Consider the following 12,343-nt stretch of genomic DNA (forward strand, 5'->3'; position numbering starts at 1 on the left):
GGCTAAAAATAGGAGAGTTGCTTTATTCGGTTAATTCAAAGGTTAGAAATGTGTGTTTCTATTTATTGAGCAGGTATAAGAAGGCTTAAGGGTCAAACAAGTAAAAAATACTGATTATTATTGTATACTTTTAGCTACTTTATGAACCCATAATAACTTCACATTTTTATTATCCTCTGATGATAGGGGGAAGAAAGGGAAGCTTTACAGCAATTTTAATTTACAAACTGTAAATTTACTATTTCAACAGAATAAGTAGTGTTCAGAAACTTAAAAGAGACAACACAATTTCCTTAAATTGATATTTAGCTTGGCTTCTCAGCAGTGATATTTTATAAATGATGATCCAACAATTATGATTGCACCCAAAATTACATAAGTTTTCACCGTAAATTAAATCCAGATATCTAGCAGCCATCACCAAAGATGAATAAGTGAACTACATAGCCAAGACAGAAACCGAGAAAGTGGGTTGCCCGCTCTTTTATCACAGAAATACCATTTTGCCACAAGGGAGGGTTTCGGTTGCATACTTTAATAAAAATTTTAAGTTACAAATCATTTTTGAGTTTACTTAGTAACAATAACGTCGAATTCAATAAACGTATACTAGTTAAAACCGATAAAGGAAATACTGGCATAGAGAAACAGAAAATAGCAGAAAATAGTAATTCTACTTATCGAGAACGCATTTAAGTTATATATATATATATATATATATATATATATATATATATATATATATATATATATATATATATATATATATATATATATATATATTAGGGTGGTCCTTATTTATATGGGGAAAAATAAATTTAGGAATTGCCTTGGACTCATCCCCAAAAATGGTTCCATATGGGACAAAATTAAGCCAGGAGAAAAATTAGATCCATTGAATAATTTTAAATGGTGCCCCAAACGACCTAAAATTTTGAATGCGTTTACAATATAGTATATGGGGAAAAGCTAGAATAAACTCTTGTAATTTACAAACGACTTAAGGGAATAGAAAGATATCTTGGGTAATGGAACTAGAGGAAATGATCAACCTAATTTTGTACAACATTATTATGGCGGCCATATTGAAGTCCGCCATCTTGAATTCAGGTCAAAATTTTCAAATAGGAAGAGGGTCATGTGACATATCATTTTGAGGTGGCGTTTTCCCAGAAGCACAAATCTCGTGTTATTTTCAAGCTACCAATAATCTTGTAAGAGTTATTACATGTGAAAAACGAAATGCTTCGATGTAATGTTATTTTATTGTAGTTATGGACCACAGATTTGTAAGAATTTTGGAAGTATTTTAGATAAACTGGAAACAAACTGCTAGAGAAAGTTAAACCTTTGTTTCCCCATGAACTACCAATAAGTTTTTCCATCAAGATGATTCATAGGCCATTATGAGGAAAAAGAAACAATATAACATGGAAGAATTGAAATATCCCTTATTTATGTAGTACTGTAGCTTTGGGGTAAGTTTTCAATAGGTTTTCAATCTTATATACTACACAGTTCACTTTTTTCACATCTAGGAAAAGATTATCTATGAGAATTCACTATGTGCAAAAGAAACTTTTTCTGATACTCATTTTTCGTAAAAACGATGTTGTAATCTTCTGTTAGTTTCACTCCCCTTTCTGCTGCATCGTTTATTACGGAGACGAATTTAACTATTGTCTTTGCTTGAAGATAGTCATTGTTATCTGACCAAGAAATCGGATCACACTCAAGAAACCCTTTGGGTATTTTAAATCTCACGAGAAAAAATTGTTTGTTGTATCAAAATCACTGATTTCTCTTTTCGCAAGAATTTTTATGGTATTATCCTTGCGTCAAGCCTCTTTGCTGCTTCACGGTCTCTCCTTACAGTTTTAATTCTTTTAACCATTTTTTGTTTTTCCACTATGCTAACTTCATCATCAAAAAACTCCAATGCTACGTATTCTTCCTTCAAGTACCACAGATGCCGAGAAAATTTAGAAAGAGCCACTTCAGATAATTCATTATCTATTTGCCTATAAATGTACAAAGCTTTCAAAAATTGCAGGTCTTGTAATGGTGAATGGGATACTTGATCACATTTAAATCAAACTTGGACATATAGTCGTATCAGAAAAAATCATGCTCTCTGAAGATCCGTTTCTATTTGCTTCGTTAAACGAAAATGTTGGCGAAAGAGAAATATTTTTAAACAGTATATTGCTTTTTCCATCTACCTTGCATGGTGACTTGCTCCAGTTAAACGAAAGAAAACTCTTCAAGGTGGTATGCCATCCAAGAATGCCAGTTCTAAAAATTTACTGTAATCTTCTCTGCAGTGTCCTGCTTCTACAAGTTTGATAGCAAAATTCAATACTTCATTTCTTACATCTGAAATGTTGTTCCTTACGTCATTATCATCATCAATTCTGGAATAAAGTTAGTACAATCTATTTTAGACCAATCGTTCTGAAAATGCTTAAATAGGGGAACGTCCGGTCCAGATGGAAACGAAACACAACACTTGTCAAATACACATTTTAAAATCAATTCATAAACATAGTGTCTACAAGGAAGGTATAGAAGATCATTTTGGATCATCTGCTCTAGCAGAATGAAAGCACCGTTCACATGACACATATTGCAGGGAATAGTGTGACAACAAACTGCCTGCACGAATGTTACCAAGTTCCATTCTTCAAGCTAATGAACTGTAGTAGAAATAATATGTTCGTTCTCCTCTTCATGATGACAAACTGAGAACACCAATTAGCCTCTCATGAGCATCTCCTGTAATAAGTATTGATAACCCGTCGATAGTCTCTCTACCAGTCAAATTCGGCAGTAGTTTTCCGTCTCATTGCACAACTAACGCACTTGATGCACTCCAAAATTGTTTTTGTGGTCTTATGCAACTTCGCTACGGATTTTCTCTCAGCATTGATGCATATTTATTACTAGCTACTTTACATTATGGCCTAATGTTTCTGCTGTCGCTGTCAGAATATGTATTCTCGTTCTATCAGTAGACTTGTATCGATCAAGAGCAGCAACCTGTCTTGGAGTTTTAAAATTAGTTTTTCTCCTTTTACATCTCTTGCAGGGTCCGGGCGCACACAGTCACATATTTACATTTTATCTTACATACTCAACTGGGTTTTCCTCTTCATTTCTTGAAATGCTTACCTCCGTGTATATTGGTGTAAAATTCATACAAATCATTTTCAGAAGTGCATTTTTCTTTTGCGTTCCTCTTTCTAATGAAGCCGCGCATATCCCTCTTGTTCTTTTCGAGCTAAACTCATGTCTTTACATTTAGTTGTGTAAGAGTTATTACTTGTGAAAAGAGAAATATTTTCACAGGTAATAATTCTTAGACGACTAAGGCTATGTTTAAAATAGTGCCAGATTTGTGTTTCTGGTGAAACGCCACCTCAAAACGATATGTCACATGACCCTCTTCCTATTTGAAAATTTTGATCTGAATCCAAGATGGCGGACTTTAAGATGGCCGCTGTGACAATACTATACAACATTAGGTGTGTTTCTACCTCTAGTTCCATTATCCAGGGTATTTTTGCGTTCCCTTAAGCCGTTTCTGAATTACAAGATTTTATTCCAGATTTTCCCCATATATTATGTACTGTAATCGGATTCAAAATTTTAGGTCGCTTGGGGCACCATTTAATATTATTCAATGAAGTTAGTTTTTCTCCTTCCTTAATTTAGTCCCATATGGGACCATTTTAGGGGGTGAGTCCAAAGAAATTAGGAAATCAAAAATTAAGGACCACCCTAATATATATATATATATATATGACCGAGACCGCGTTTCTGTCAAAAAACACACATTTTACGGACTTGCATTAAATAGCCTTTTTACATGGCAACACTGCATCAAATTTGTCACATTTTCTCACCAATAGATAAATGTTGATACATACTGTAGAAATACACAGGGATTCCCCCGCAGAAAATCAGCTTATTGCAACTGAATATTGATTTTCTTCGTTTTGTACATTTTTATTTTACACTTTGCATGATTTCTTTCGTTACTACAAAAAAAGTTACACATTCTAACATTACCGAAAATATGTAGGTACATAGAATACGCTTATATTTCTTTCAAGTTCCAGGTCTTTATAGTTCTTCATTTAAAAGATATACGCAATCAAACGTTGAGTTAGACAACTTTACGGATACACTGTACATTGATATAGATGATTTTTTATTTTTTAAAAAAAAGAAAATTCTATGAACTCCTTTCGACTGTTTAATGAACTGATAACAATATCTATATATATAAAAGAGAACGCACAAATCCTTTGTTACCTCATCACGCTAATACGGCTGAACCAATTTCTTTTATTTTTGGGGGGTTATTAGGATTTGGACCCTAGATGGTTTTTATCATATCACTTTAATTTTTAATTACCAGTGTCTTGAGATAATTGACCATTCAAGTGTCCATAACGTACAAATCCTTTGTTAGTTCATCATAGGTAAAAATAAACGTATTTATATGCAACCCACATGACCGTGTCACTCGGCGGGTTAACATAAATGACAGGCGATATAATGTTAACATTTAATCCAATCTTCTATGGTTTTTATCATATCACTTGAAAGCGAAAAAGTAAAAATTATCTAAGTAACAAAGTTTATTGCGTTCCAGGGTGACCGCAGCGAAGCGGGGTGAACGCTGCTAGTCTTAAATATGGTATGTGTAAATTTTAAGGTATTACTAATTCATATTTTTGTATAAGAGTCGTAGGAATTATTATTATTATTGAAACTCGCAAAAAGGGCCTCTAAATTCAATGAGACGTGCATTTGTGTGCGTGAGAATTTTTCCCAAGACAACTAGTCGAAAACATTATCTAAATTTGATTACCCTTTCTTCACGCTTCTGAATCAGTTCTGTTTCTTGAAATTGAAATTATTAAAACTAACTAGGACAATTGCACATATCATGGATAATAATCAGACCACAATAACTTGACAATTGAGACCATGAAATGATTGAAAATAATTAGTTTATCTGCAGATACAATATTGTATTCACATCTATTTGAAAGTCTATTTAGAATAAGTAATGTCTAGCTATTCTCTTCCTTTTACTGTATAACTGGTTGTAATATTTTAAGCTTCAGTTTCACACTTAATCAGAGATCAAGCCATTGTGATTGTACTATACATAATGTGTATTTTATTTATTAAAATGATTTCAGACACAGCGGAAAGCCCATTTTACATTTAAACATTAACAACAAAAGAACAAAGTTTTAAAGAAAGTTTGCCAAGGATTTTGTGTTACAGGTATCCCGCTTTCATCCAGGTGTAACTAAAAATTCACCTGTCAGAATACTCAGTATTCAAATTCGAATCTTCAGACTCCTTATAACGAACTACAAACGCTAACCACCAACTTCGTTCGGTCGGTGAATGTGATGATATCATTAATTTTTTTTTTTGTAATTTTTAAATAAAAATGTGTAAACATATTTTATTTATTGTACAGTCATTTTTAATGAATCAAATGGTGTACTTTCTACTGACGTCAAGAACAATCTCTACTACAATTTTATTCGAAAATTAATAATTTACGTTCACTACTTCTTCCTATTTTCTACATGCTTCTTGCAAAGGCTATTCGTAGTAAATGTTTTATTATTATGTTTCATTTTAGTAACCTTTCAATAAAATTTGCTGAGATGTTAATTAAAGTTTAAAATTTTTAGTTTCCCTTTCAAGTTATAGCAATGAGCAGAAATGAAGATCTTTTCATAAAACCTAAAGATTGTAGATACAATTTTAAACTATTTTCAAATATTCAAATGAACTAGAAAAAAGCGAATAATAGTAGGAAATATATACAGAATAGAAAGAAAATAGTAAATATATATATAGAATATAATAATAGAAAAATGTTTAAAAAAATACTACAGGTTATGGAATTTGAACCAATGATCATCAAAAGAGTGAAAAGACTAGAGTTTAAAATTTCTTTTAAACTTCGAGTACTGCTTCTTGGAAAAAGTGTATAAAACTAAGTAAGAGAAACTGCCTGACTGATGCATTCGCATATTTTGTGGCTTATTTCCATCTAGTACTTTACGTATAAAATTATGAATTCCTATAATTATTAGGACTGGCAGAAAGGCCGATGCCAGCCCAAAAATGTAGGGGGGGGGGGGGCGATAGAAGTTAGGGAGGGCCCGATCCAACTATATTATAGTTCATTTGCAAGCCTACTGAGAAAACTTTAGGGGGGCAGTAAAAATTTAGGGAGGTCTGGCCCCCTTAGACTCCCTTGGATACGGGTCTGTTGCCAGATGTATGATAACTAATATTATAAAAGAATTACGTTCTATAAAGCATGAAATCCCTTCTCAATTTCTAATTTTCGCTGCGCACGTTTATATGAAAAATAAATTTAGAATTTGACTATGAAAGTTTCAGATACTTATTTTTTAAATTATAACATGCTTATTTTTTTTAAATATGTTTTCCAAAATGTGTTTTCTTCTGTTCATATCCGAAAAGACATATGCATTTTTTTCGCACGAGAATGACAATACTTTCCATTCATGTAATTTCTAAAGATATGCGATATCTATTTGGACAGAAGTGTAGATAAAAGTAGCAACTACTATATAAACTGTAAGCAATATAACATAAATGCGAGATATTACGAGTTTGTAAAAATAAAATTTGCTCTTAAACTATCTGCACTTGGGATTGAGTGTAAAATCAGATTATGCGTATAAAGGTTAATAAAGAAATGTGCGATATTTATATTGTCCATCATGTTTGGAATGAAAATTATCCACAGCTCTCTTTCATTATGGTTTTCTGTTATCTATATGATATAATTATTATCAGAATTCTACATAGGATAAAATTAAGAAAAATGGCTCCAATCTCTCTGTAAGCAGTAGCCTGGGTACCGATGACATGGTTCTTTTATTCAATTTGCTCGAAGGCAATATATTGTAGTGGGGAACAGTCTATATTGTGAATATTGATCTTGCATGATGTTCTGTGCATTCATCGACTGAAGTGGATTCAAACTCCGGTTTGGGGGCGCGGTGGCTCAGTGGTAGAGCGTTCACCTCCGGTGGTTGGGGTCCCTGGTTCGATCCCAGCTTGCGCCGTGTTGACTTTGTGGTAGACAAACACCGTGCTCGTGGGTTTTCTCGGGGTTATCCCGTTTCCTCCCGCTTTCTTCATTCCACAATTTCACTCATTTCTCATTATCACCACCTCCTTAAGCCTAACCGACATAACCGGGGGGAAGTTAAACTTAAACTCCGGTTTATAGTTTCATTTCAAACTCCGATTTATAGTTTGGAGCCCATGTTAATAGTAGATCCTGTTCTTCATAGCCCCGATGTTGTATAAAGATGAAACACACACACACACACACACACACACACACACACACACACACACACACACACACACACACACACACACACACACGCACACACAAACAAACGAAGAACTCAAACTGAAGAAAGAAGTTAAAGTCAAAATAATGAATCAATAAATCGTTTCTATCACTTTAGTGACTTATATGAGAGTAAGGATAGACCTTGTAGCCTAAATGTTGAAGTAGAAAATGAAGTAAGCAAGGATGATAAAGGGTTTAATCTTCTTCGGGATGAGTTTGAAAATGCTATATCCGAGATAGGAATGGAAAGTCAACCGGGATAGATAATATACCAATCGAATTCATTAAAAATATGGAACATAAGGGAAAGAAAGAATTGTTCCGACTATGGAATGAAATATATGAAACAGGAATGTGGCCAAAATACTTTCAGAAGACGCTCGTGGTACCGATAGCTTAGAAATCGAACCCAAAGAGATGTGAGAATTATAGAACTATTAGTCTCTTATCTCATGCAGCTAAAATTCTGCTCCGAATGCTGAACAGAAGGTTATATGGAAGAACAAATAAAAAAAAACTGACTAGGAGCAGTTCGGGTTGAGGAGAGGTAAGGGCACAAGCGATGCTGATAGATGATTAAGGATAATCTGTGAAAGATTTATAGAAAAAGGGGAAGAGGTGTATGTTGTATTTATTGATTTAGAAAAGGCTTTTGACCGCGTGAATTGGAATTGTTGTTGGGATTTCTAAAGAAGATAGGGTTGGAATGGAAAGATCGAAAATTAATAAGAAACTTAAATATGAACCAATAACTAACTGTTAGAGTAGGGGAAGAACTGACGGAGGAGAGTGCAATTGGAAGGGTAGTTCGACAAGGACGCTGTCTCTGGCTAACACTATTTAATATCTATCTAGAAGAGATAGTTAAAAAGAGACTACACGATGAAGACAGCATTTCAGTAGGAGGTAGAATGATAAGATGCATAATATTTGCAGACGATATGGCGCTTGTTGCAGAATCAATCAATAAGGCGTTAGGTAACCTTAGGGAGGGCTATGAAGAATATAGGATGAAAATAAATGTTAGAAAGACAAAAGCCATGGTGATCAGAACGAAGCGGTCTGTGTCAAATATAAAAGTGGGAGGGAAGCAAATAGAGCAAGTGAATAGTTTTCGATATCTGGGTAGTATTCTTAGTATTAACATGAAGTGCGAACGTGAAATAAAAGCAAGGATAGGAATGGTGAAAGAAGCTTTTAGGAGGAAGAAAAGTCTGTTTTGTGGAACCTTGAATAAAGAGTTGAGAAAAATACTCATAAAATACTTCGTGTGCAGTGTTGTACTGTATGGGGCGGAAACGTAGACATTACGTTAAAGTGATGAAAAACGACTGGAAGCCTTCTAAATGTGGGCGTGGAGAAGAATGGAAAGAATTATTTTGGTCAAACGGAAATCGAATAGGAGGGTGGAGAAAAGAATAATTTTAGATATTATTACAAGAAGAGGAAGAGAAACTGGTTGAGACATTGCCTTAGAAGAAATTGTATCATGAGGGACATCCTAGAGGATATGGTGGCGGGAAAGAGAGGAAGGGGATGAAAAGACTACAATTAATGGATGATATAAAAACAGAAAGATCATTCGTGAAGACGAAGAGGTTAGCGGAGGACTGTGGAGCATGGAAGCTTCTCAGCTGCTGCAAGTGACCTGCCAATAAGGGCAGAATACGTATGATGATGATGATGATCACTTTAGTACAATAATTTTGATTTATAATATTTTTGATATAAAATGATATATTGATACATAACTTGTTACGAAGCGTAACTGACAAAATTGTTTCCTGGAAGCTATTATCTTCTGCGTCAATCTATTTAATGCAGAGGTCAGATTGATGAAATGGAAATTTTCAAGGTTATTTTGAGTCATTTTGCTGCTCTATATTTAATGCATTTCTCTACGAATTTCATCTATACAAAAGCGAGAGATTTGCCATAAAAAAAGAGGGAGAGAAAGAGGAGGATAAAATTTCCAAATCCAAATCTCTTCATCTTTTCCCATTCAATTTTATATAAGCCACCGGACGCCTACATTTATGGAAATATAACAATAGAGACACGCAAATGGGAAGTTCATAGGTTCAGGAGAGAATGAAAGTGCTTAGTGAATATAGAACTTTCATATCATACGAATTACATTCAAACATCTGATTTGTGGCAATGCAGCACTGTTTGTTGCTATATCTTGTCCAGTTTCTTACTTTTGATGTAATATGCAAGTTGCATGTGTTGGTAAGTAATCAAATCACGTTTTGTATCCTACTTTCACAATTGAATAATTGTACTTCGTAACTAAATAACAACAGAAATACGTATCCATCGCGATTATAATCCTAACAATGATAATTAAAAACAGACCAGTTAGCTAAAGACTGAATCATGCAGTTACGCACAAAAGTAAAATTATAATTAGTTTACATTCAATTTATAAAGGATAATCATGTAGAAAGAGTAATACACAAGTGTAAAAAATAATATTACATATACAGAGAAAAATAATGTATGTGTCGTACGTAGAAACGTGGGTTGAATGCGTAAATCCAGTAGTTTTTGAACTTAACGTATAACTACTGGTAACATCTTGCAAACATATACCTGAAAACGTATATTTTATAATACTTTCCGAATAAGTGTTCCACCTATACATACTTTCCGTATAAAACAAAGAAATGTAAATAGGTGGTCAGGATCTTATATACAGATGGACGTATATAACTTACAGCTGACATGTAATATACGGAAGACTGTTAGATGTCAGACACCCTGCAGCGATATGATTTAACTTCTAAGCTTAAAAAGGCAGTACGTATGTAATATATGAATAGCATATGATCCGTACAGATTTCCGTAGTAAATATATAGATTCCGTATATTTATAAAATATACCGCTATCTGGATAACGGATTTTTCTCAGTGCATAAACTAAATAATGAAGAAAATCCCTTTAAACAAATTAGCCTTTCCCGCTGGTCTAGTAGCTAGCACGTGCGCCTTTGGTGTTCTGGGTGTGATTCCCGATGGAGGTGCATTAAAATTTGAACGCATTGCGGTGGTTCCGATTCCACCTTCAATTGTAGGTCCATGTTCCATATAGCTTCGGTGTTGAATAGGAACGCTAAACTTGAAAACACAAATAAAATTTATGGACATATAGATCTAGTAGAACATATATGAACAAAAACACCAGAGGTGCAAAAAGTGCATCCAAGTTCGTCAGCCTCAAAAAGTGTTGAGATGAGGATGAATGAGCCAAGTTCCTTGGCCACTGCATCTGAAACGAACACTGGAACTTGGCGCGAGATGTCTAACATATTCGAATACATTAAGATGTCTGTTCTTAGTTTCACGACCGGGACATTTCAGTCCTAAGGCTAGTGGTGACTCCTAAATCCAGCACGCTCACAAACACCATCCCTAAGGCTCGTTAACATCATTTACTTTGATACTTCGTGAAGGACGAAGTATCAAAGTAAATGATGTTAACGAGCCTTAGGGATGGTGTTTGTTCGAGCGTGCTGGATCTTAGGAGTCACCAAGTTGATATTTCTAAGGTTGATGGTGGTCCCAAACTCACCACGCCCACCACCACTATTCCTAAGGTTCCTTAACATCATTTTCCTTGACACCTCGCGCCAAGTTCCAGTGTTCCTTTTAGATGCAGTGGCCAAGGAACTTGGCTCATCCATCCTTATCTCAACACTTTTTGAGGCTGACGAACTTGGATGCACTTTTTGCACCTCTGGTGTTTTTGTTCATATTTCACTTCTTTTTGTAGTTTACCATGTCAATATCGTATATTGGGATTCTCAATTGTGGCATATTGCTGGATTTAAATTTAAAATTGTACATTTTTAAAGGAGTCATAATGTGTCACATACAACATTAGTTCCCAAGGGCTCTCCCACCGGGAATCGAACCCAAGACCCTGTACAAGAAAGGCGCACATGCTAGCCACTAGAACAGCGGGGAGGATTTATTCTATTAAATATCTGTCAGAGCGTTATGTTCAAACGAGATTCCAATTTATTTACCCGAACTACAAAATCACGATCGCTAACATCTCATTTTTCATTACCTAAACACGAAGAGTATCAACAGGGCCCAAAACCCTTGATGCTGAATCCTCGCTGCTACATCACTAGACATAGCTTGTGTTTCAATATACTTAGTTGTTCTCTACCTTTTCACATTGCGAAATTACGGAGTTCATTACATGACGCGCATGTTGCGCAGTTTCATACTGCCTCGGGTTTTCCTTCCAATGATATACACCTTTCAAATAGCTTGTAAACTTAATAATATTTGCCACCAACATATCCTAACTGTATATAAAACTACATGAACTGACATAAATTAAAGGGGGGCTTCTGGTTGACGTGGAAAGTTGAAATGATGAAGCGGGATGAAGAATTTTTCCATGTTATTTAAATGGGTCTTTTTTTTTTTTTTTGACATATAATCTCATGTTTTAGGAACTTGGAATTGGAATAAAAAATTGAAATTCGGTATGCTTGTACGTTTTCATTAGTATTACCTAAGTAAATCAGTAAAAATAAACAATTCCAACTTTAGAGTGGTTTTATGGGGAACTGAAAAATCTTTCCCATGGTACGTATTTGTATGGGACACCTTTTACACCCCAAAATTATACGGCACTTCCTGTAGGGCTACAATGATTAAATTTGACATGATTGTAGTTTTTTGAAACTAACCGACAGATAAATTGCCAAAAGTGATTTTTTTTTTTAATTTTTAGGGAGTCTAAAGGGGATGTGAAGAAATTCCCCATGCTATTTAAATAGGCCTTTTTTTTTGACTTATAATCTCATATTTTAGGTACTTGAAATTGGAATACAAACGTGAAATTCGGTATGCTTCAACGTTTTTGTTAGTATTACCTAA

At 34.4% G+C, this 12,343-nt stretch overlaps 1 protein-coding gene across 1 annotated transcript in view; it reads left to right on the forward strand.

Annotated features, from left to right (window-relative positions):
- Positions 1-9,559: 9,559 nt before the first annotated feature.
- LOC145667659 (uncharacterized) overlaps positions 9,560-12,343 on the forward strand; it is a 56,532-nt gene continuing 53,748 nt past the window's right edge. The window contains exon 1 of the mRNA XM_081735119.1: positions 9,560-9,673. Coding sequence (XP_081591245.1) covers positions 9,602-9,673 — 72 coding nt within the window. The 5' untranslated portion in view covers positions 9,560-9,601. The remainder of the gene's footprint in view (positions 9,674-12,343) is intronic.

Source organism: Thermobia domestica, chromosome 1, assembly GCF_964235325.1.
Source record: "Thermobia domestica chromosome 1, izTheDome1.hap1.1, whole genome shotgun sequence".
NCBI lineage: Eukaryota > Metazoa > Arthropoda > Insecta > Zygentoma > Lepismatidae > Thermobia > Thermobia domestica.